General features: G+C 51.8%; 1 protein-coding gene across 3 annotated transcripts in view; it reads right to left on the minus strand.

The window, feature by feature from the left end:
* ZNF609 (zinc finger protein 609) overlaps positions 1-26,141 on the minus strand; it is a 55,698-nt gene that overhangs the window by 14,073 nt on the left and 15,484 nt on the right. For all 3 annotated transcript variants that reach the window (XM_018913688.3, XM_009089790.4, XM_018913687.3), the window contains exons 2-4: positions 7,917-8,142; positions 2,927-3,014; positions 215-2,573 (exon numbers count right to left, since the gene is read on the minus strand). In XM_018913688.3, coding sequence (XP_018769233.1) covers positions 215-2,573; positions 2,927-3,014; positions 7,917-8,142 — 2,673 coding nt within the window. The remainder of the gene's footprint in view (positions 1-214; positions 2,574-2,926; positions 3,015-7,916; positions 8,143-26,141) is intronic.

The following is a 26,141-nucleotide window of genomic DNA, read 5'->3' on the forward strand; positions in this document are numbered from 1 at the left end:
TTGGAGGAGATCAGCAACCCCACTCCCCTTCCCTGGGCTCTCCCTAGCACATCTTTGGCCTCACAGCCCCACCCTTTTTCTCTCATGGAGTCCCACCATAAGCAGAGGACAACATGTGCTCTCTGAGGTGATGGCCCCAGCAAAGCCTGGTGAGCAGCTTCCTCCAGGAGCAAACCCAAGGAAGTCTGGGCTGGCAGACAGGGCAGGGCATTACCTGTCTGTACCAGAGAACAGGATCCACCTCCGCTTGCCGGCCACACTCGGAGCCAGCCTTCGTCTCAGCTGCCTCCTTCCCTAGGTGACCAGCCTCACTCAGCTTCACCTTGAGCCCCTCAGCAACCTGGCTGCTGGACAGCTTGGACGAGTCCTCTAGCTTGGGGATGATGACAGATTTGGCCATATCAGGACCTCCCTGCTCCTTGGGCTTGCTCAGCCCTGACTTGACGAGGTCCGTGAGGCTTGGGGCTTTGGTCAGTGTTGGGGGCATGGGTGGCTTCTGCTTCCATTCTTCTTTGAGTGCCGCCTCCCTCTCTTTCAAGCCCAGCTCCGTCTTCTTCTCCAGTCCTCGCTGCTGCTGCTGCTGCTCCAGGCTCTGCCTCTGCTTCTGCTGTTCCTCGTACTGCTGGCGGTACGCAGGGTTGGTGCTCAGCAGGTGGGCATGGTAGCCCTGCTCGCTGTAGCCGTAGGGTGGCACGTAGGCATACTGGTTGTAGTAGAGGGACTGCATGTACATGTTGGGGCGCTGCTGGATGACTGAGGGCTGCTGGCTGGAGCCACTGCCAAGCTCTGCCTTCTTCTCTTCACATCCTTCACTCTTCACTTTCACCTCTGGGTTCTCCTGCTCCTCGTCCTTCTTCAGCTTCAATGTCTGTGTCTCGGCTGCAGACTGCCCGCTGGGGTTCAGGGGTCCTGGGCTAGCCTGGGGATAGCCAGGGGAATAGTAGGTTTCAAAGCCTTGGTAGAAGGGAGACTCTTTGCTCTGCGGTTGTGGTGGGAAAAGAGCTTTTTTGGCACCTTCCTTGACCAGCTGCTCTGGATCCTTTGCCTTCACGCTCTCCAGCTTGCCCTCCCCATCCTCCCCAGCATCAGAGATGTCCGAGTAGGCCGGGCTGTTGGTCTTCACCGAGCTGGCCTCTGCCCCATTCTGGGTGACAACGTGCAGTGGGGTCAGGGGCTGGGCTGGGTTGGCGTTCTCCAGCCTGCTGGCCCCGCCGATGGAGGGACTGGGTGCGTTGTCAGTGAAGCTGTAGATTTTATCTGCCTCAGCCTTGATGCTGGCGAGCCGGCTCTGGTGGGGGTCAGATGAACCATTCAGCAGCCCCTCGCCTTTCATCCCCAGCTCACTGGATTCCCCCCGGAAAGGGCTCTTACCTTCCTCCGCTCTGCAGGCTTTGCCAGGAGTCAAAGGGTTTTCCACCTCTTTGGGCTCTTTCTTCTTTTTGTCTTTCTTCTTCTTCTCCTTGGAAGGGGTGAGGGCAGGATTGACAGCGAAGGGCTCTCCCATCACTGTTGGCTTGGGCTGGATGGGTTTGAGCTGGGGGCTGTTGGGCATGGTCTGGACCACAGTTGTGGCAAGGCCAGCGGAGGAGCCAGGGCTGGCTGTGGTCAGCGTGGCAGTCTGGAAGGTGTAAATCGGCTGCGGGGGGATGGCTGGTGCAATGGGTCTGGCCGACTTCAAGCTTTTGGAAGGAATCTTCTCCTGTTTAGCACCAGAGGCCTTCTTTGACTTGTCCTTATCAATGCATCGCTTCTCCAGAGAGTCAAAGTCATCGTTACTCGTCTCATCGGCCACCGAGGGACCATCCTCAGAGCCATCATTGGACAGAGCACCCAGGTCTGTGTCCCCTTCCCCACCCACCTTCTTCTTGCAGGGGACCTTGGCGCTGAACTTGCTGGATGGGGAGGGGCTGTGCGGCTCCATCAGACGCACCTTGGGGGTGGCCGAGCGAGCAGGCGAGAGGGAGCCCTTCTGTGTCCCGGCAGCACCATTGCAGCTCCCAATATCGGCATGCAGGGAGGACTCCTCGCCATACTCGCTGTCCACATCCGCCTCTAGCTTGCTGTCGTCATCCGTGTGTGCGTGGGCCTGGTGGTACTTCAGCCCATTGATATGCTTGTACTTCTTGTTACAGTTGGGGTGGGGACAGTCAATGAGGATGGGAGAAGGGCAGTTGCGCTCCAGGACAGCTGGCTCCACCTTGACTGTGGCAGGCGGCACCGTGGCCGAGCCCATTGAGTTTGTGCGGATGCGCTTGCTGCCCTTGGAGTCCTCCGAGCTGGAGTTCAGATCCATGTCGGAGAGGGGTTTGCTCTTCCGCTTGGTGACGGAGGAGGGGCTGGCCTTCACGTCCTCAGCAGTGCCACCGGGCGGGGTGCGGTGGTCCGAGGAGTTCTGGCTGCCCCGGCGCCCCTTGCTGTTGGCTCCCGCCCGTGTCTTGCTGCTGTTGCTGGTCCCCTTGCTGTCCGAGGCAGCGGCCGTCTCGTTGACCGGCGTGTTGCTGTTGGGGCGCATCCGCTTGCCCCTGCCCCGGCCGTTGCGCATCTCCAGGTCACTGGTGGGAGAGTCACAGAACCTACAGGGAGGAGGGACACAGAGGTTTTAACAGAGAAATGCCTGTGCTGTCCCCAAGGCACAGTGGGGACCCCCTTACTCCCCTCACTACCAATCCCATAGACTTCTCTCCCCACTGACCGATAAAGAGGAACCAGAAAGGTCCCCTGGGATGTGCCAAAACATCTCCGGTGCCCAGGACAAGGGACGTGTGACTGCAGGGGCAAAGAGTTATGGGAGCAGCTGGGTTGGGCAAGACGGAGATGCCAACCCCTGTGGCGGCCCCATGGGCACAGTCCCAGGTGCCCTGGGGGCCATACAGGGCCAGATCTGCCCTCAGCACTAGGAGCCCACCAGAGCCCCCCACCCACTTACCGGGGAGGTGCCCAGTCATGCTGCGTGCAGTCCAGCAGTGTCCCCACGTACGTCTTGTTCCTCCAGGTGACATTGACCACCAGCATCCCTGCAAGGCAAGGGGAAAGGGTCAGACAGGGCCAGATGTGATCCCACAGTGCCAGGAACTTTCCCCTCAAGACAGGCAGGAGGAAGAGATTAGCTCTAGAGTTGAAGGAGGGCTCTGAGAAGAGGTGAAACATTGGGCTCAGGGCTGGAGGGGCACCAAGATGGGAATTGGAGACTCCCAGCTCATCCCTTCCCTTGGTATGTCTAACCTAACCTCTCTTCCCATTCCCTACTTTCATGGGATGCTAAAACCCAGTGATCCCCAAAGGGCTGTGGGATTTCAGCCTTTCAGGGGGAACCTGAAGATCCACATTGGCTCCATGTGTGCTCAGGTAGGGTAGGAAATGTGATCTCCAGGGAGAAAGAGCAGGGAAGACCTTGGGGGAAATGCAGAAAGCTCCTAACAAGGCTGTGGACCCCAAAGTGGAGCGGCAGACCCCCCAGCAGGGCTATGAACCAGCATGGCCATGAACCTCATGACTCTCCGGAAAAAGCTGCTACTGCCACTAGATGGCAAGCTGAGCCCAGCATTCCTGCTCAGGCGACTGTCCCTGGCAGGAAAACCCAATCCTGGCAGAATAACCTTCTGCTGCCCTGGGCTTCAGCACCTCCATGGGAATCCCTCTGCCCTGTATTTCCATCTGGAGAACCATCCATGGAACCACAGCCTCCCATCATGGAGCAAAGTCACTGGGCATTCAGAAAACCTTGGAGTTTCAGCTTTTCCACACTAATTCAGAAGAGGAACTGCCTGGCTCACACCCACGCCGAGGACCCTCAGCACCTCTTCTGGGAAGCAGAGGGGTCCTCCACAGCACCCTTCAGCATCGTGGTGTCCCCTCCTTGCCACGGATCACTGGAGCTGAGTGTGTTGTGCCAGGCACATTTATCCAAGCAAGGTAAAACTCGGGAACACGTTTGCAAGGGTTGATGAGTGCAGCAAGATATACGGCCCTGGGAGATGGATGGAGCCGAGGGAGCCCGGAGCAGCTGCGCCTGAAGCATGTTTATAAATCTCAGCCCACATCCCCCGTTGTGCTATGCCAGCAGCCAGCTGCAGGCTTCGGCATGGATAATACATGGAGCCAAGGCCCGACACGTGGGGCTCCTTCAGAAAGAGAAATGAAATGCAGACCTCCTCTTTCTCCTTTTCCTCCTGGAAAATGTTGCGAGCAGATCATGGGAAGAAATGGTGCCAGCACATGGCCAACAGCCACAACTGGCTCATCCCAGTGAGCAAGACTCCATCAGAGGAAGGTGCTAGGGACCTGCCTTAACAAAGACATGGCCAGGCTGAGAGGATGGAGACAACCTGAGGGAGAAAACAACTGCTGGGAACCCACAGCCCCATGCATGGAAAGATCAGTGGGAACAGTGGGATGCTGGTTCCAGGCATCCCAAAGAGGGCACATGGCATGTGGCCTTCCGTTCTTCCTAATGCAGCAGTTTTTGGCAGGCAGGAGCTTGTCCCCCTTTCCTTAAAACCAAAAGAAGCTCCTGGCTGCCTCCTTCACCCCAACCCAGCCCCACCATTCCCAGGACACGTCTGGGAAGCTGCTGTGGGATCCTCCCAGGAGCCGCCTAAGGACCTGGGAGCCACTGAGGAACATGCAGCACCAACCCAGGCCCCATCCCTCTCAGTCCCTCTGATCCCCCTGCCAGTTCAATCCCTCTGAAGGCAGAGAAGACCACGTGAGCCACTGGAAGTTAATTGCATGGCAAGGACAGTTTTTACAGCAAACCACCGGAGTCTCTTGTGCATCCCGGGGTCAGTGTGTGATATTAGAAAGAAGTGCTGGCATTTTTCATCCTGACCACCACAGTCACAAGAGAGAGATGAAAGAGGAAGGGGCAAAACAAGCTGGCACCGTTGTCTCCTTCCCTGTTGGAACGCCAGACCTCCAATACGCACCAGCCTATATTTAACCCACTGCAACCAATCATACCAAATCCCCTCCTAATCCTCCAACAATAACCCAGGACAATTTAAACCCCAGGATAGATCCTAAGCAGCTTTTTTCACCCACTGTGTCCCCCTCCCACGGCAGGATGATGAGCAGGCATGACAAGGGCAGCAATGAGGAAGCAATGTTTTTGCATCTCCAAGAACACTGATGCTCTTGAACAGAAGGAATCCCACTCGGGTAACTCCCACCCCACCTGGTTTCATGGGAAGGTGACATCTCTGAAGCTCTTAAAGAATCAATATCACCCAAATCTGGGTGCAAACCACTCAGCATCCTGCTCACCAAGTGCTCACATCAGAGCTGTGTCCTGGGTGGAAAAATTAAAGGTTGGTGATGGTGCAAAGTTGCCATTCAGGAAGGCAGTGTATGAGAAAATCCTGGGATTACGTGGGATGGAGTACAAGGTGCTGTGGGCACCAGGAGCCATTCTATTGGGGCACATTTCCCCCTTTTCAAAGATGAATCCCCCAAGCCCAACCAAGAACATCTCCATTAATTCCTCCTCTACCTGCATCACTTCCAGGATGCTCTGGCTTTGGGATGCCCCTTCTTCCATCCCCAGCTGCATCATCTTTAAAATGATCTGTCATTTCCCCTCCAGCAGCATTACTTTCAGGATTCTCCAGCTTTTCCATAAGCCCAGCCCATGTGCAGAGATCCTGCCTGACCTGTAGTGCCCCGGCTTTGGGACACAACATCCAAGCTGCTCATGGCCACCATGCTCCTGCCAGGAGACAGGGGACACCATGGGGCTGTCCAGCATAATTGTCACCTCACCCAGTGAGGAGACATCACTTACCAATTACAATAACAGGCAAAAGAGACTCTCCCTGGGAAAACTAATTTATTACAGATCAAGTCAGAGTAGGGAGAAATAAAGCCAAACCTTAAAACACTTTCTCCTGGCTTCTTCCCAGGCTCAACTTTACTTTTGATTTCTACATTTCTGCCCCCAAACAGCACAGGGGGAGGGGGAATGGGTGCTGCTTTTTCTCCCCTTCCTAAATACACTCTCCTAGGACGAGAGATGCCATGTGACCGGAGCCAAGGCACGCAGCAGACCAAAGAGACCAAAGGCAGTATCAGGGCTTTTTGTACAGGACTGGATGTGAAATTCATCCATCCTGGCACGGCCACCGTGACCCTCTCCTGATTTCCACCCAAAACCACCATACAAGGTACAAGCTCTTATCAGTTTTGCTGCTGCCCAAGGGGCTCTCTAGCAGCCTGGGGATTTTCAGGGAATTCTGCACCTTCAGGGCTTTTTGGGTTGAGGGAAGTCCCACCAGAACAGCAGGCTGATGGGGCTAGGGAGATGAGGGAGCCCCACAAGTGGAGGGTGCCAATGCCCCTCTGTGCTGCTGTGTCTCCCAAAACCCAGCCCAGCTGTGCCTCAGTTTCCCCAGCTGAAAGCAGTGTATCGTACAAAGTGACCAGGCTCTTGGAGACATTGATCACGCAGTGCTGGGGAGGTGAGTGCTTCCACAGGTTTCTTTGGAGCAGATCCACCCTGCAGATCCCCTGGCCCTGGGATGCACAGAGCAGGACTCCAGAACTCTCCTGTTTTGTGTTTCTTCTCACAGGTCTTACATGTGACATTCCTCTGCTTTGGAGCAGCAGAAAAATCACACTTTCAGCTCCCAGCTGCCTCAATCAGGGTGAATTTTTTTTTTTTCCATATGGAATGGATGGTAAAGGGGAAGAGTGAGGAGGTTCACATCCCAAGCTATACATCCCAGTCTTCCCTGGCATGGTCTATCCACTGCTCTTTTCCCAAACAGCTCAGGTGCTATTTCTCAATATCTTTTCCAAGGGGAACAACTTCGGTGCTCACATCAGCAGTCACTGCAGCACTTGGTCCTGTGCCAAACATGGTTTCAAAACCAGTTTGCTAGTAGGAAGAGAGAAAAGGCAAACTGGACCCACCCCCACCTTCCCAAAGCATGGGACAAGAAGAGAACCTCACTGGAAGCAAATAATGGGAATGGAGATTTCAGCTCAGCTTCCATCCCCAGTAATAGAGTCTCAGTGAGGAGTGGCTGGGATAAAGGCCAACAGCTTCATTCTCTGCACAGAACAGCAATGGAAGAGTAGGAGCAGATGTCCAAGAGGAGCACATGGATGCCTGGCTGAGATGACACACCAAGCAGCCTCCACCACCACCACTACCCTCTCTCACCTTTGTGCTTCCGGACTGTTTCTGCTTCCAGACACAAACACAAGGACCTGTGCCTCCCAAGGCAGAAACCTCCAGCATCCCACTCAGGCTAGAGGGAAGGCCAAGTTCCAGCGCTTGCCATGGGCCACTGAGCCACCTATTCATCCCTGCATTCCTTGGCAGAGCCCCAAGAGCAACGAAAACCCATCAAAGGACCTGGGAAAGCAAACCAAGCTGTGCACGGATGAGATGAGCTCCAGTGGAAAAAAAAGATTGGATTGGCTTGGCAAGAGAGCCGAGAGGCTGATCTCCCACTGAGTCGATTTTGAGAGCTCCATTGGGGTTTTTTAATCCAGCAGGAGATTTCTGCCACCTCCCAGGGTTTGAGTGTTTTTGTGACAGACCTGCGGGTTGCCAAGCAAAAATGAAGTCAAACTCTGTCGAATTCCCGTGCCGGCTGGCACAGCCTTTCCCCTGGCACCTCCAAAACAAGTCAGCTCTTGTTGAAGGGCAGAGAAATGGCAGCTTAGATTTTCGCCTGCTGTCTGGGCAAAGGGATAACGCAACACATGGGGCTGATGCAAGTATTGGCCCATTACTCCCTTTACTGGACAGATTATGGACTGCTCTCACACGGCTCCTCTGTCCTGACCACCCAATTGGCGGCAGGAAAGCCCAGGACATGCCAAAGAACAACGCAGCAGGGACATGGGAAGAAAGGGACTGCCACAACTCCCCCATGACGCTGTCAGAGAGCAAGCAGCTCCGTGACACTCACCGTCCTCCGTCTCCTGCCAGACGATGCCCTCCAGGTTGACGCTGGTGCCAGGCTCGCAGGGGCCCAGGCACTCGGGCTCGGTGGCCAGGGCCACATCGCAGGTGTTCACCCCCACCGAGCGGGTGCGTACCATGATCTGCTCACATGGCGACGAGATGTCGTTGTTGACGACAGGGACAAGAAGATGCAAGGGCAACACTGCGGGCGTAGAGACTGGAGATTCCATCTGTGGGGAAAAAGAGAAATGTGGTCACCGTCAGGAATACTGCTGGCAACACAGAAGGGAGAGCAAATATCAACAGACGTTTACACTCCTGGAGAACCTCAAGCTCAGGACTGCCACCTTCAGTTCACATCCCACACGCCATCAGAGGACAAGGATCTCACAGGGCTCTGGCAAGCCCATACCCATGTAACCCTGGGGAGCTCTGTAGTCACAGAGATCACACCCAAAAGTCCTTGTGCAGGAGATATCTGTGCTCTTGCTTGAAAGAGCTCGTGGCAAGTTCCTTCCCCGACGGCTTCTGTAATCATGCCCGGTGAGGATGCCTCTTGGCTATGGCTCAGATGTTAATGCAGTCAATGACTCTGGACCCCATGGCTCACTAGAAGAGCTTCTGCTCAACCAGCAGGACAGGACAAACGAGTAGCAGACTCCCTCCGGCACCCATGAAAACCAACATCCTTCTTCCAGAACTACCCTGTGACCACCTGCAGACACAGGCACTTGGATCATATCCCTCTTCCCTATGCAAGTATCTGTTTCAGAGCCTGATCCAGCAATTGTGCTCTCTTTGCACATAGAAACCAGATCCCACAGCCAGAGCCTGGCTTGGAAAGCCAACAAGCCCACATGCCAAGTGGAAGCCCAGCCAAGCAACCCTGCTGCTGAGAAGCCAAGGTCCTTGGCCGCTCTGCCACGCAAGCAGATTACAGCAGTGTCAGGAGGAGGATGGCTGATGGGCTGATTCTGTGGCTGGCCAAGGCAAGGTGGAGACCTTCTCCTCCTCTGGGGTTCATCAGCCAAGCCAGCCACCCCCAGCCTTGGCTTGCAAGGACCTGCAGCAAGGGGCGAGTGGCTCCTCTTCAGCTTAGGCTCCTCTCTTCACCATTTGTGATCTTTAGACACTGGGCTACCTCAGAAGAGAAGCAGAATAGGAAACTGATCACATCTGCAGCCAGTGCTGACCTCGGTTCCAGTTTTAAACAGGCAAAGACTCCTCTAGAGCACCCAGTTGTACTCCCAGACCCCCTAAAACTCTGCTGAGGGAAAGCAATAGACCTGGAGAGCCCAAGTTTGTGGTCACCAAGTGAGGACACGGGCACCAGCCCACAATCCCTTCCAGCCTTGCTGCTGACTCCCATCCTGGTCCTGACCAGCTGCCAAATTTGCCTGCCCCCTCTCTTGCTCACACATCTCCATCCTTCAAGCAAGAGAAACAACTCCAGCAGAACCCTGCATGTCCAACCTAGCCTGCCCTACCCAACAGGGTGCCCACAACCACAGCAAGTGCCTGGAGCATCCCACCTCCCCACCAACTCCTGACCCACAGATTCTTACCACATCCCTGGTGACACAAATCTCTAGACAGAGGAGCAGAGATGAGGATATCACATCCTGGTTCTGACAGGGCAAGTGGATTTGCTTTTCCAGCAGAACACAAAGCACTTTCTGTCAGCAGCCCTCTCCTTGTCCTGCATCCATCCTCTCTCTAGACAGCTCATCAGAGCAACAGGCAGCCCACTTGGCACTAAAGATGGCCTGGAGGTCTCGAACAACAGTGGCTGGACCCCACAGTCCCCTCCCCAGCACCACAGCTTGTCATCCACAACCACCTCCAATCTCCCAGCAACAGAACCAGCTCTCCCCCAGGAGCCCATCTCCAGATCATTCACCTCCAAGGCTGCCATAGGGCCAGTGGCCCAACTGCACCCCATGGGATTCAAGAAGGCTACCAGAGGAGCTTCCAAAAGACTCCCACAGGAAAATCACCCCCCAAAACACAGCAACCTCATCAGCAGATCCAGGGCAAGGTACTCCAAGGGAGCATGAGGCTTCTTTGAAGGGGCTCCTCAATGCCCCATTCTGCAAACCACAAGGCAGTCTCTAGCAAAGGAAGAACCAGGGAAGAACCAAGCAGGGCTGCCTGGCTTGGGTGGGCAGCAGGAAGAGCCCAGGGAGTGGCAGGGATCACTGGCCCCCATTGCCAGGGGAGTGGAGGCTGCATGTGCACGTTGGAGACCTGCTGAGACCATTCAGCTTCCTTCCACTCTGCAACAGAAACCACAGCGCAGCTCAGGAGCGTTTAATTACAGTTCCAGCTCTGCTAATTATCGCCCGGTCACATTCGTAATCTGCATTATGCCATGGTGCATAATAAGCAGCTCACTGAGATCTCTAATAAGCAAGGCGGCTTGATGGGATTTCATATCTCACCCTGCTCTGTAATAAACAGCCTCTTTCAGCAGCCGTGGGGAGACAAGGCGGCTCTCCTGCTCCCTTGCCTGAAGCTCCAGATCAAAATAAAAAGGTTCAGGATGGTTCTTCAAGGGTGAGGGCAGGAGCAGAGGCTCTCCACTGGGACACAACCAAAAAAAGCTGAAAGCTGTGCTGGAGGAAAAGACATATGGATCAATCCCTGAAATTCACCTCCCCCTCTATGTGTGCCTTATCTCCTGTTGCCATGATCTTTTCACCCTCCTGCTTACTGAGCAAGGTCAGGAGATGCAGGATGGCTGGGAGAGCCCTACATATCATGGGGTAGCTCCTCTGGCTGCTCTTTCCCTTGGAGGGAGAGAGGGAGCCTGGGGCAATGCCGGCCTGGGGGTAGTGGGCAGCACTCCCACCCCACAGCAGTGCATTTCACATCACCTCCAGGGCTGTGCTAGCTGAGATCTCTGGCTCTAAAAATGAGCCTTGTACCTTCTGGCCACCCCCCTATGCCAGTTTTGGGCCCTAAATACCCCTTGCAGAATTAAAATTTATTTCTCTTCCCATGCTGGATAAACTCTAAGATTAAATACTGGCTGCACTCTGACTGCTGGAGGAACCTGGTGCGTCTGCAGGCACCCCTGTGGGAGTTAGATGGGGTGAAGCTTCTGTGTGCCAGCTCTGGCCATCCGTGTCCGCCCGCCGCTGCCTCCCCTAATGAAAGCCCTTTGTGTTTCTGGCGGAGGCTTTCCCATCACGAGGAACGTGCTTTCACCACCGCCGAGGACAGAAGTGGAACGGAGCCAAGCCTGGGCGGCAGCGGCCAGCACAGGCTCTGCTCGCTGGGGGAAAAGCAAATCCACCCAGAGTCCCGAGTGATGCCAACGGCACCATGGGATGCCAGGCTCTGGGGGATAATTAAAACCTAGTCCTTGTTACAGCCCCCCAGGAAGGTGGAATGGGGTCCCACATGAAGGGAAGGACGGCAGTGGGTGCTGGCATGGAGAGATGCACACAGAGCAGTGCCTGCCATCTTAGCATCAGCTGCCCTCAAGGGGACATCACAGCAGCAATTATTAATTAGAGAGTGAGAAGAGGGCAAACCAGAAATAAAGACACCCCACTGGTTTTAATGTCACTCCCTGGACCATCTAGACCACCCATTCATATTTATGAGAATTTTGGTTTGTCCCCAATAATAAAAGTCAGGCAAGAAAAATGCATTTTGGAGTGATAAAAGCCAAAAGCAAAAACCCCTGAGAAGAGCAACTAGCAGAGATATCTGCTAGTTTCCAAGGGCAGAGAGGGTGTGAAGATGTAGGGCACCCCCAGATCTGCACCCCATCTGTCAGCCAGAACTCAGGGTGAGACCACCAAAGCATCTGAGATGATTCTAGGCTCCATCGTATTCCCACCTGAAGCTATGCAGCACATGTACTGTTTTTCTCACCTACAAGGTCCTTTCACTCCTGCAGACACAGAGACAAGAAAAGCCAAGAGGGAGCCTTGTTACTAGTCACAAACTCATGACTGTGTGTATAAGGAGACAGAACATGGACCAAAGGTGCTCCATCACAGGAGCACTGCTCTCAACACATCTCATGTCACTGATAAGCTCTACTCAACCTTTGGGTGCTTTGATGTTCTCACTCCTTTTCTGGTCTGTCACTACATGCCCCACAGCTTTACTTTTTCAGAGTAGGAGCTGGGAATGTTAGCTTCCAGCTCCTTGGTGAGAGACCCTCAGGGAGCAGATCCACTCAGGTGACAAGCATCTTCAGTGGGCATCTCTAGACCCCAAAACCACAGCACCACAGTGCCTCTTCCCCTCTGCTGACCTTGGAAGGAATTTAGAACAGTCTTCTCCAACCTGATCCCCAAAGCTGGGTATGCAGAGCCTGAAGACAAAATCACTTTGTTTGCTCTGGTGCCCACCATGTCTATGATTCCATTTTAAATCCACCTGCAAGCAGAGCTCCCAGTCACAGCCCCCAGCAACATCATCCCAACACACTGGAGGTACTTAACTCCAGGCCACGTGCAACAGGCTTCAAAAGATCCCCTCCCCAAACAGTGCAGGTGCCACTTAATACTGACTGTTTGCTGGCTGGATTTCTCCAGCAAGAAAGCAGCCAACAAGAGCCTCCAGCAAACACCCACATGCAGGGAAATAATGGTGGCACAAGCGTCAGGTCCAAGGATGGAGCCAGAAGCATGGTCTGAGGCACTGATCCCAATGCTGCTGCCCACTGCTCTCCCCTCTTGCTATAGCAAGAAGTTGAGGTTGCTGGCATCAAGATGTGAAAAAAGGATTCTGTTCTAGACAAGTCCCCCTTCCCTGGATAAACACAAGCTCAAATAAACAAAGCCAGTTATTTCTACAGGCCACAGGAACAGTTGGGGAATAGATCGGGTTCCTTAGCTGGCAAATCTGAGCCCACAGGGCAACAGGGCAGTTGCTCCAAGAAAAAGGGATTGACATTTGCGACAGCCCTCCCTCACCAAGAAGCAGTAAATGCCACAAGAAAGGATTAATGCTTCCATGTGCTTCCATCTGTGCAGAATAGAGTGGGTTCAGCATAGCACTCCCCAGAGAAGACAAGCGAACGTGGGACCTCCTGACCAGCACCACCACCAAAGAGCCAGGCAATTCAGATGGGAAGTAAGGAGTTTTAAGGAGCAGAGGTCCCAATTTCCCAGCCCCAGGGCTCTTAGCATCCACCTAAAAACATGCCAAGAGAAGCCAATTCCCCACCACTCTCCTTCACAACTTGGTCCCAGTGCTCATCACCATCTGCTTCCACCCATCAGACATGGGATTCATGGCATCTCCCAGCTGTGGGGCTGTTGATGCCAAGGTGTAATGGGAATGCTCCACCTACAAAGGTGCCTCTGTGTCCTTTCCTGGCCATGCCAAGCATCTGTGCTCCAGCTCTGAGATCCAGAAGGGGGTTTGCCTCCATCCATGCAAACACCTTCCCTGGCCAGCAAGTACCTGCAGAATGACCAGAGCAGATCGTGGCCAAAAGAATGGCACAATGCAGCACAAGGCTGGGGTTGCCAGCACATTCCCAACTCAGACTCATTTTTATCTGGGCACTTTGGGGTGGACCTGCCTGATGAAGTCTGTTCTGGCCACAGGTGAATGGGCCACAGGAACCAAAACCTGGAAGAGGATTATTTGCATAAAGCTCACAGCCCCACCACCAGCACCACCAAAACCTGACCTGGTCACAGTTAATGGGAATATTGGGGTGAGACATCTCATCCAGTGACACTGGAGGCACAACCTCCCACCATGCCAGTGATGGGGGACTGATCCAAGTACCCAGATGATGCAGACAGCCGGATGCTATCAACCTCAGCCACACTGCTGGAGAAATGCAAATACAACCCAGCATGACTTATGAGAGAGAGACTAAAGAGAGCTGCTTTCTCTCTGCAGAGGAGAGGGGAATAAAATCACTGCTTGAACACAGCCTGTCTTATCTCAGTGCTTGCAGCATTTTGAGATCAAGAGGAGGCAGACACCGCAGAGGCACAGTCTTGCATATTACCGTGTCTTCAATAAGGCCAGGAATAGTATCCAAGGCAGACGTGCTGGCACCAGTCACCTGCTCCAACCACTTACAAGACTATCAGATCTGCTCCTAGAAGGGAAAAAAGGTGTCTCCAGCAGGAGAGAAGTAGTGAAGAGCAGTGATGAAAGGGGACAGGTGACATAAGTGAGAGACATGGGAAAGAAATCCAAGCTGGGACCTCTGTGCATCGGTCCCACCACATGTCACTGGGTCTCCGTTCAGCCATCATCAAGCACTGATATCCCACAGTTAGGCCACAGGTCTACTCATTTATTGAATTAAAATGTGAAGCAGCTCAGTTTGTGGGAAAAATGGAAAGATCTCATGTGGAAAAGCAATGGAGATGCATCTGGGTCATGGGAGAGCAGAGACTATTAGAAACACAGAGCCTGACCACGGATGGCTACAAGCATCCTTCACAAAGACCAACCCAGCCTCCAGCTCCTTCTTCAGCACTGCTGCTGCCACAGCCACCAGCCATCCTCACCTCTGGCAGTGCTGCCTGAGCAGGAAAGCTCTGATGACAGCAAGTGACTTCCCAGTGGGAATCCAGGTCTCTCATCACGCCCCACAACCTTCTGTCATCACAGCCAACCATCACAGATGCGTGATATATGCTTCTCATATTGCTGCTTCCTCCATCTCCATCCTCCAGTATCCCCTGCACTGCTGACACCAGCCATGTCTGCTGCAAGTCAGGTTTTTATGTGGAAAAACCACTGTGAGGGAAAGTCTTGCTTTTGCTTATTTTCTTTCCACCAAAATAACCAGGCAGCTGCACCCGAGGATCCGAGCAGTGCTCAATAGCTGCCATTAACAGCACTTGCTGACCAGCACATTTAAGCAGGCAAAGGAGAACATAAAAGGTTTCACAGTGCCTCAGTGCATCAATCTCCTGGAAGGAGGCTACAAATCTATGAGACCTTTCACAAACCACTGGCAGCTCCAGCCACTGTTAAGAGCCATCTGATAACCACCAGCTCCACAAACCTGGCCAAATGACACAGAGGCTGAAACAGACAAACTACAGACATCCCTAAAACCATAATCTGCAAGGCAGGCATGAGAAATCAGATGAAAAAGCAGGATTTTCGTAGCAAGTGGCTTTAACTTGCTTACAGGGTTTGCCTTGTGCTACATAGCACACTGGCCAGCATCCTGAGCACCAAGCACGGGCCCCACCACCCTATGGATGGTGGCCTAGGGATGTAAACCATACTGCAGAGCTTGGAATCTCCATTCCAACAGATCAAGAGATGAGTCGGAAAGAGGCTGGAAAAGCAGGCTCATGGAGACAGCAAGAACACAAAAGTTACCAACAAACCTTGGCGAGGATCACCAAGGACTGCAAGCCAAAGCTGACACTTGGTAGGTCAGGGCTGAGCACAAGAAGCTGGCACAGCAGCTCAGCTCTCTGTTAGGGAGTAACACAGCTCCACCTGCTTGCCTCAACTTTTCCTTCAGTTTTTTCACCCATTTTTTCCTCTACCTCAGTCTCACCAATCTAAACTCCTAAAACATGGACAATGTGGCTGCTAGGCCTCCAGCAATTCATGTCAGGGCACAGCCACGTGTGCACACACACCCACAACCCTGCATGCAAACTCAGAGCATTAATAATTCAATCAATCTTAATTAATGCTTATCCAGGCACAGAGTCCTTACCTTTGAAAAGCTGCAGTATATAGGAATCAGTCAGAGGGGAGACAGCTTGGGATTTACAAATCATTTCAGTACAAAATTGGATTGTTGTAAATGTAAGAAGGGAGAAGATGGATCCAAGCCTTGAAGTAAAAATGAGCTGGGCTCAGACCTGTCTCGTCTAGAATGGGTTCCTCTGCTTGGTGCACAGTCCAGGGACCAGCTTTGTCCACATCCATCCCAATAGCCAGTGCCCACTTCCAGGTGAGAATGGACAAAGCCACCACAACCACTCTGTCACTATGGACCTATGGCAGACAATGCAACCACGTGCAGGGATGTGGTTTTATTACACCACTAAGAAACCAACTTTTACACTCATAAAGCACAAGAGATGATGTGGTAAAAGGCCCTGGTGTTTTCAGAGCAGAGCTGAGAAAGAAGAGATGGAGTGTGGGGTAAAAGATGGGCTTTGTTTTGGGGTGTTTTGATCAACCAAGCTGTGAATGTGGTGTGGGGGCAGCTCGATCTTCCACAGCAGCTAAAGCTGTGGCATTGGGTTGTGCCTCCAAGGCTTCAAAGAAGGCCAAAAGCAAGTCCCACTCACATTCAGAGTCCTTGTGCAAGAAAACTGGGGGAATATGGAGTTACAGACATACATAAAACAGTCAAGCACCACCCCAAGGTGATCCTTTCAGTGACCTAGAGGAGATCATCTCCAAGATGCCATCTTAATATCCCAGAGTGGTTTGGCTTGGAAAGGACCTTAAAACTTATCTCATTCCAACCCCCTGCCATGGGCAGGGACACCTTTCACTAGTCCATTCATGACAGAAAAGGACGCAAGAGACAAACTGAAGGAAGTTCAAAGAAGAGGCACAAAAATAACAGGCTGATAGGATTGGTTTGGAAGAAGAGATTAGAAGAGCTAAATATGGATAGCTTGGTTCAGTGACAGCTATGTGGGGACACAGCCATAATCTACAAATACATGGGGGATGAAAACATCAAAGGAGAGAGAGGAATTACGCAGAGGATGATGCAGAGGAGCAAGGAGGAAATGGGACGAATCAATGAGAGGAATGTTTAAGGCAGACATCGGCCACAGCTTTCTGGCAGGGAAATTGCTCCTAAGTATACCAGTATTTTACAAGTGAGAAAATCCTTCATCCTTCCATTGCTCTGCTCCTTCTTTCTTTCCTACAACCCTCCATTAATATCATACAACATACATCACGTCCCCACAGCACCTCCTAAATGCTGCTGACACCCCAGATCCACCCCTGCCAGGCTCTGAATCCCCAACAAGTCACATTCAAGGTCTTCCCAAGACACAGCAGCACCCCTTCTCCTTTTAGAGAGCCAACATACAGCAGTTTTGGAACTGCCCAAGTTCAGATTAGATTTGCCAGGTTTTGGCAGGGTTTTACTTAAATTTTGGCAGAGTTATCTTTTCTTGATGTTCTTCCACACTGCGACCATGATAACAAGCATCTCTGACAAGAGAACAGCTTTAGCTCTATGGTTCACCTCCATGGCTGGACCAGGAGGTTCATGGCCAAGCAGATAAGGAAAAAATCCTTCTCTCATCCCATCCATCTCCCAACAACCGGCAGTGGCAAGATGGAGGGTTTTCTAAGCAGTTCTCCTGAACAATAAGCTGTCTGCCCACGGCTACAAACAGCATTTGGTCCTGAAGGTTCTGTGGATCACAGATGAGAATCCAAACCAGGTGCTCAGGGCTCGCACCTGCAAAATTTGTTTAGGGAAGGGGTGGGAGGGAAGGATACAATGCTCAGTCCCTGCAAAGCAGGGTGTACCTCCTGAGGCACCCACACAGCTCCTGGAGGAGGTTTAGCACTGAGAGGGCACCAGAGTACCACTGCTGTGACACTTGCTTTGGTGGCACCATGAGAAGCACCATGTCCAGACCATGGGGTGCACATAGGTATGGACTGGGGAAAAAAGAGGCAAATCCATTCATTGGATGCTTCTCCCAGAGACTTTCCATCACATCTCACATACACCATGAACACCAGAGCATTTTTACACATGGGTTGTAGCCAGGTATTGGCAGCTCCTGGAGAGGCTCTATTCCAGGGTGAGACACACATATTTCAGATGCAACAAGCAGCAAAGTCTAGGATGAGTTTCAGATCTATTTATCCCTCAGGCAAAAGGAGACATCTTCCTTCCATCTATTTAATATTAAAAACCTGCTTTGGTATGATGTGCACGTCCCAGCCCCTGCAGGCTGCACGTTTAGGAAGCCGCCCACTTGGCTCTCATCTCCTCTTCTTTGTAGGTTTTCCTCCAGTTGCCAGGAGAGATCCTGGTGCTTTCCAGACACAAAGCCAGCTCTGTTCCATGGCCTGATGGGGAGGTTACAAGAGAAGAGAGAGCAAGAAATGAGCCTAATCACATGATACACAAGAATGTGGGTGAGGAAGATGGTGTCACCACATGTGTCTCATACCAGTGGCCACAGAGAGGGGACTGGTGTCTGGAATGTGCCTCTGTTTCCCAGCACACAGGACGGAAACCTGTCCTAACACAGGAATGACAAATGTGCTGTGTCCCATGACTGCATCACCCCCACTCCCCAAACCCCAGCTTTTCAGCAAATTCTTTCAATCATGCTGGTTTTAAAACAGCACAAATCAATATTCCTATTCTGGCCAATAAATGCTGGGCTCATCCCAACCCTTCAAGCAACAGTTTGCACCCATGTCCATCAGGAACACGCAGGAATCAGTGCCTGCAGGACACAGCAAATTCCACAGGAAGTTTTTAAAGCCATTTCCCAAGGTTTTATTAATTACTGAAATAAAGATGCTGCCTCACTATCCCTGCGCAGAACAGTGCCCGGGCAACGACCCCAAAGCAGCACAACATTTGCTCATATTGCCATAAAATCTCTAGATGAGCTGCAAGAGAAGCAAGAATGAGCTTTCCACGTGAACCCACAGGTTCCCACCACCAACCCTCACTCCAGACTTTAATTCCAGCCTCGAGGAAGAAAAGCAGTTTTCCTGTCTTTGGTTCAAATGCCTCTTGGTGCCTCTGCTCTGATCACAGAATCACAGACTGGTTTGTGTTAGAAGCAATCTTAAAGCTCATCTAGATCCAAGCCCCTACTGTGGGCAGGGACATTTGCCAGGAGGAGGCAGAGCCTGTGCTCCTGTGGGAGCCAGTGCCTGGCTGCTGGACACAGCTGGGCTGTGATGCCTGAAGGTCTCACCTGGCAGGTTTTGTGCTGACGACCAGCAGCCGCCAGCGGTCGAGCAGCAAGGCTGGGGAGGATCGATCGCTCCCTGCAGGGAAGCTGAGCAGCCAGGGAGAAGAGGAGCTGAGCCAGAGCCAAGCCAGAGTGTAACTCATCACCTGCAGGCCACCTACAGCCAGGGAGCAGTGGAGCCACAGTGGGGCAATCAGCATATCTCAGGGAGCAGAGGGAGCTTCGTGATTCGCATCACAGGACTGTGCCGCTCACAGCCATGCTCCTCCTTGAGAGTACTTCACATAAAAATAGAAAAATAGCTTCAAGTAGCTGCTTCATCAGCTCCTCTGGACCACACCAAGGGGAAGAGCTTGCATTGAAATCCAAATCAGCCTCCACCAAACAGGGATGGATGCTGACACCACCCATGGCTGAAGCTTTCTGCTAGTCCAATTAAGCTCCAGGAAGGTTTTTAGCCTCTAACCTCACATTTCTCAGGCTATATGCTGGGACACCCACGGGTCACCAAATTCCAGCTAATAAGAAATTGCTCCTCTTTGCCACAAAACAAAGCAAAATGAGAGAGAAAACAGTCACCACCGAAAAAACACCATCCAATGCCAGCAGTCACTATGCTTCCTTCCACCCAGCAGCACTTCAGACAGCACACAGACATGTCAAAATGAGATGCCGGGGCTGGTGGGCACATAGATCAGGGAGTAGCAGGGCCAAGTTTATATTCAATCAACACTGGGTTTTTAGCTGGCATCCCTAAAATAAGGCAAAGATACTGCTGGAGTTAGACCCATCATAAGCAAGTCCACTCCAAAAATTTCATTTCTTGCCTGCCAAAATTTCTTTGATTTTTCAAATTACGAACCACCTATGGCAGAGAAATCCTAATGGCATGAGGAAGAGTGGAATAATAATAATAAATAAGGAAGTTTCAGCCCTAAGCTCGAGTATTGGGGTTTGCAGGCCACCGCAGACCCAAACCTGACCACGCATCATTAAAATTCAACCATTCCCCTGGGGGCCACAGAGGGACCACGGTGCTCCCAGCTCAAACAGGCAACCTATGGAGGATAACACAAGTCTTGTTTGGAAAGACACAGCAGAGTCATAAATCAGAGCCTGGAAGGTTTTTATACCCAGCAAGGGGGGCATAAATAGAGGGCAGGAATGGGGAGCCAGTGCTTCACCCCAGGCATCCCAGCTGGCCTGAGAAAGCAGCCATGAGCTCAGCAAGGGATTAGCCCACAGTGGCCATTAAGCACCCCCTTGCCTGCATGCAAAGGGCCCTAGCTGCAGAGAGCTCTTCCAAAGCAAGAAAAGTCAACAAGGAGCCAGCATCGGGCTCAACAACCTGCTGGGTGCATGTTTCCATCTCCTTCACCTCCCCTCCTGCCTTGGAGAGAGGTGGGAAGGGATCAGGAGCTTTACATCTCCTCTCCAGGGCTCTCCATGCCCAATATTTGGCTTCGAGGGTTGATAAAAAAGTCATTTAGACCAAGAAATGCTGGGGGTTTGGGGTCACATCCCTAAAAAGGATGTCCTTAGCGCAGGGGAAGCCACGACCCCACAGCTCCACATTTTCAGGTTCTTTGGGAAGACAGTTCCAGTGTTTCTTGGCATTTAAATCTTAATTAGTGATAGAACTCTTTTTTATAGTCCAGGATCTTGGAGAGCTAAAACAAAAAAAAAAAGAACAACAAAAGTACAAAGTCAAGGTAAGCAGGACAAGCAGGACACCAGAGTCCCCCAGGAATGCCACTTGCTCAGTGTCGTGATCTAATGGAACCCTGTAAGAGATATTCCTTGTTACCAGTGGGACAGTCTTCCAGAGCCTACTCTGACAGTTCCAGAACCCCCACAATGGTTGTCCAACAGCTTTTGATACCTCTCCTCCAGCCTGAAGCAGCCAAAATGCATTTCTGTCTGTAATAAACCCATATGACCTTTATTCACACTGTCTCTCCTGAAAACACACAGGCAGCGTGTCCAAACACATCCTCTACTGCCGCTCATACCTGAGGAAAAGGAACAACAGATTTTTATTGATAATAATCACACAAGATGTTGTCTGGACAGAGGGAGAAGGTTCCCACCGTGCCAATCAGCAGCTCTGGGATGGCCAGGACATGCTAATGAGCTGCTAGTCTGCAGGTTGGGGCTAGGAAAGCAGGCACTGGCCAGGGAGAACCAGGGCTTTGTACAGCTCTACAACACCCAGGAGCAGGCAGGAAAGTGTGTATGAAGGAAAGATGGATGGATGGATGGATGGATGGATGGATGGATGGATGGATGGATGGATGGATGGATGGATGGATGGATGGATGGATGGATGGATGGATGGATGGATGGATGGATGGATGGATGGATGGATGGATGGATACTTGTGCAACCCCTGTGCTCAGAGTGGTGTTGGCAGCAAAAGTCCTCCTTGCTCACCCTTCCCATCATTTGGGATCTCTGCTGACATCTGACCTGATGCTGGCTTTTACCAAGCCAAAGCAGGTGACTGGTGCCTGTCTGAACACCACACAGGTCTTCTCTCAGCAGAGACCATGGCAATGTCCCCTAAACATCACAGAGCTCATGTGGGGACAACCAAAGAGCTTCCCAAGGGCCTCTAAGAGGCTGCTGGTAAAGGAGAGGGGCACAGCTGATCCAGCAGATCCCAGAGATGCTTCTTGGCCATGGAGACTAAAAACCAAACACTGGCATTTGAAGGGCAGTGTCTCAGAGAAGGAAGCTGATGGCTGCAAGGATGAAAGCCTGAGAAAAGCTGCATGGGCACTAGGAAAGGACCTGGGGCTGGGAGGGCCTCAATGGGATTAAACAGCTGAAACTTGGTAAAAAGCCTGGAAATCACTCCTTTCACATGGAGGAACAGCAAGGGATAGGAGGAAGAAGGGGACCTGAAGAACACTCCTGGATATGGTAACAGTAGCTAGGCAAATAAGTAACAAATAAGCATGGGAAAAGCCAAGGGGACACACCAAACTAGTGGAGAAGTACTGACATCCCAGAGGAGCAAGTGAAGAGACAGAGCTGGCACGCAGCTGGAGTCATGCCGAGGACACTGCCTTGGGCAGTGCTATGCAGGCAGGGAGAGACGTGGGAGGCAGCTTGGCAGAGGGAAAAAGCCTTTCTCCATCACATCAGCAACTTCCCTTCCCACCCAGAGCAGAGCAAGTGCCCTCTCTGCCCTCTGCGCTGGCAGTCTCCACAGCTACCATCCTCAGAGATTGCTGGGCTGGGGTCCTGTTCCTTTAGCTGAGCATCTCCCATGTCCTGGAGCAGGGTGCAGGCAGCAGTGACTTCTCTCGGAGGATACCTCCAGGAATGGGACATTTGGCACCCACAAAGGATGCTTTCACTGCTTCTAGAAAAAGGCTAAGCAGCACAGACCTCATTCCCAGCATGGGGATGCTCCCAGGGCAGTTTGGGAATGAGCACAGCAGAGCAGTGGAGACCTGGGTAAATTTAACCCCCATGAAGAAGAAACCTGATGCACCCCATGACTGAGCCCTCAAAACCCAGAAAACACACCCTTTATCATCAATCCTTGACTTTTAAAGACTCAGGCCATTATCAGTAGGATTGGGCAGGAGTCCTGGTGTCCATAAGGAGGCGTGCTCCCCAGCACAAGGAACACAGCAAGACAGCAGTTTATCTAAGTTATTTTCTCTGTCTGAGGAATGTCATTAAAGGGGATGAGGGGACTGGACAAAAGCCTGCCCTGCCTCCTTGCCCTGCACAGACACTGACTCTATGCTCACTCAGTGGCAAGGAGCCATCCAGAGCCCCGCTGCAGATATTGAATTTGCCAAGAAGCTGAAGAGAGGCGCAAGGCACGGGCAGCAGCAGGCAGTGATTTATGGAGCTGACGTGCCTTCCCAGGTCACACATCCATAGGAGCCTCACCTCCTCTGTGGGCCAGCAGCCAGGCTGATTATCTGTCATATGCTACAGGATGCAGTGCCAACAGCTGAGCGCAGATCACCCAGCTTGTTTGCAAAAAAAAAAATAATAATAAATAAAACTATGTAGATCCAGGTGACCGGCTTTTGCTCAAGCCCAAGCTTGCTGGTGGTAGGTGATCATCACACCAGCCTGCAAGAAAGCATGTAATGCCTGGAGGCTGACCCTCACCAGAGCTCCTGGAAAGCACAATGGCAGCTGGCAGCAGGAGAAGTGCTCATGGGAGCAGCTCTGCAGCTGCCTGGCATCTGCCCATGGGTCTTTTCCCACCTCGACTCACCCTATTCAGCCCTAGGGTTTTCGTGGTGTTACAGGCATCAGGAGAGAGCTGGCTGCTCCATGAATCCTGACACTGGTACAGAGCTAAAAAAGCAGGAAAACAGCCTGTGCAAAAAGGGTGCTCACAGGGCTGTGTGCACAAGCCACGTGCCTTTTACAATTAGCCCCTGCTGACAAATGCACTTTTTTCCCCAAAAAATCAATTTTAAGAAATCAATTTTTCAGAAATTTAGATTTAATATGGTATTTCCTCCAAATCCCTTTTCCTCTGGCAGACCTGAGGGATAAGCTGAGAACCACCTGCACTCAAGTCACCGAGCTGAATCACGGCAGCCTGAAGGACACGAGCTTCTGGAGCTGCCTGCTGCCAACACTGCATTAACCTTTTTTTCTCCTTCCTTCTGTTTTACTGAGTAATCCCCAGATGCAGCCACTCAGCAGCAAGATGCCATTCAATACTCCTGGGGGAGTCTCAGAGCCTTTCCTCCCACTGGGATCAACAGTAGAAAAAGGTTTATGGTTCTTGTATGACAGTCCTGTAATACGAATCCCATAAATTCTAAACTGTATTTCATCAGGAGTTTTAAGGGAGAAACCAAATTTCACAGAAGAGAAACTCAAGACATGGACTGAGACTTTGAGAAACCAATTTTTTATTCTCTTGGATTCTGCCAAATGCCTTGGACGATGTCAGCTTTTGAAGCAAGGGATATTCAGAGATTCTCCAAAAAATATGTACAACACCTGAAGCTCATAACCTAATCACCAATGAAAACACAGCCCAAAACAGTGACCCAACCTTGTGTTTTTAGAGGAACAAACAAAACCGAATGAGCCAGACAGTCATGATGGAGAGCAAAACATCAAAGATTCAGAGTTTGGGTACATGACCACAAAAAAGCTTTACTCTTATTTTTTAGCCCATTTTGGCCCCATCAGCTGCATATCAAGCTCATGTAGGCAAGAAACAGGGCCAACACATTCTGTCCCACAGGACAGGTGGCTCCTCAGAGAGGTGAGACTTCATCCACATGCAATCTAAGGAACATACTCCCATCTGTGATTTCACACCACCTGACACACCTGGACCCCCTCATTAGGTAATCCAGAACCTGAATGGTTTTACACCTCAGATATATCATGGAAGGTCCCACACATGCATGAGCCATCCACTGCTCCACAGCCATGGTGAGAAGCCTGCAGTGCCAGCCAAAACTGGGACCAGGAAGGACCAGAGGTGATAATCTGGGAACAAAAATGAAACTTTGGGGTTGTGAGCCAGGCTCCGTCCCAGCCGAGCTTGCGTGCTAGAATTTTAAGAAGGGGGTTGTTTGCTCACAGCTTAAAGGATTTATGGGAAGGATTAACCATGGCTTTGCTGATGAGGGAACTGGTGGCAAACTAGGAGCAACCCCAGGAGCATGGGGAGAAGCTGGAAGAGGACAGGGAAAGGGCGGATGAGCCTACAACAACAAGAATAGGGACAGTTTGTTTTGCACAGTGAACTCAACCATGAGCGGCTCTTCCCAGCATTAATAAGCTTGTTTTGGTGCCCACCAAACACAGGACAGGCAGCTCTGGAGTCCTGCCTTCACAGCACTGGATCACTGGGGTAACTGGAGGTGCCCAGGAGCCATACAAGTGAGAACATGACAGACCTCAGCCATGAGGAAAGGTGCCCAAAAAGAAGAGCATGCAGAAGGTCTGGAGGGGAAGGATGTGGTGGTGGTGAGAGTCCTGCTCTGGAGGTGGGGGAGGAGGGAAATACTGCTGTGAGCAGCAGGCAGCAAGGAACTGCAGATCCACAGCACTGGAAAGCTTTGTGCTCTTGCTTAAGAACTCTGTGAAGTGTCTACAACTGAATTGGGCTCATATCCAGGTGAATAACACAGATAAAAAGCAGGAGGCTACAGATCTGCTCCTGACTGCCAGAGGAACACGAACCTGGAGGGGTTTGCTCCAGGAAGCACAGGATGCTGGTTACCAGGAACACACATAGACAGATCAATGGACTTGTCTGGCAGGCTGGAGCCCAGCAACAAGGGCATGTTCCAGCTGTGAACAGCTAATCCACCCTCTCAACCCAGTGCAGCTGCTCAGCAAACAAGCACGGTCCCCTTAAGAGAAAGCACAATCAGCCCAGATTTAGCTGGAAGAGGGTGGGGATATCGCTGAGCTCCAAGCCATGGTCTGAACCTTATCTGCTGCTTTAATACCTATCAGTGTTGATACAGATTAAAGGATTAGTCAGGATTACTGAAGGCAACCCCCCTTCGCCCCAGGCAGTGAGGATGGGCATGGGTGCAGTGCAGTTCCAGTCTTCCCCTGTGACCACAGCCCTTGGCTGCACCCTTGAAGAGAGGGAGCCTGAGAAACATCTGATGAGAGGCTTTCCATGAGCAATGGCAGCCATGAAACAGACACAAGGGAGTGAGACTGGGCTCCCTGGGAAGAAAACAAAGACTCACCAGCCAGAATCCAAGTGGGAGTTGGGTTTGTTGTCCCTACAGTTGCCTACCAACACAGCAAGCCTTCATGGACAAGCACCACCACCAGAAGAAACCTTCCCACTACAATCCATCACCCATGGTTGTTTATTTCTGCTGTGGTCCAAAGCCCTCTTTTCCTAACAACAGGCATTTGTGGACTGTCAGGAAACTGCCTGGTTAAAACCTGCCTTCGATGTCACTCAGCACAGCTTTTAATTGGATCATGTCCCTGACCCAATTCCCCACATGGCTGCACAAACCCTCAAGCATCGATGTGGCCAGGAGCAGGCAGGACACCTCCTGGAGGAGCAGCAAAGCTCCAATGACTGCACAAGGAGGCAGGAAGGCTCCTGTGCCACGTTTAGGCTGAACACAAACCTGTGAGGAAGCTCTCCATCCACTGAGATCGCCCATCTTCCAAGAAATCATCACCAAATACCATCTGTATCCAGAGAGCTTGGTCCTAAAACCTGGCTGGGCTGAAAGTGGTTTAGGACAATGGCAAGATGACAAGGTGAGTTTAAAAGACCCTTCCAATCCAAACCAGCCTGTGAGTCTATGGAACACTAAGATGGAACCACATCTCCAGTTTTCTTG

The sequence above is a fragment of the Serinus canaria genome, chromosome 10 (assembly GCF_022539315.1).
Source record: "Serinus canaria isolate serCan28SL12 chromosome 10, serCan2020, whole genome shotgun sequence".
NCBI classification, from domain to species: domain Eukaryota; kingdom Metazoa; phylum Chordata; class Aves; order Passeriformes; family Fringillidae; genus Serinus; species Serinus canaria.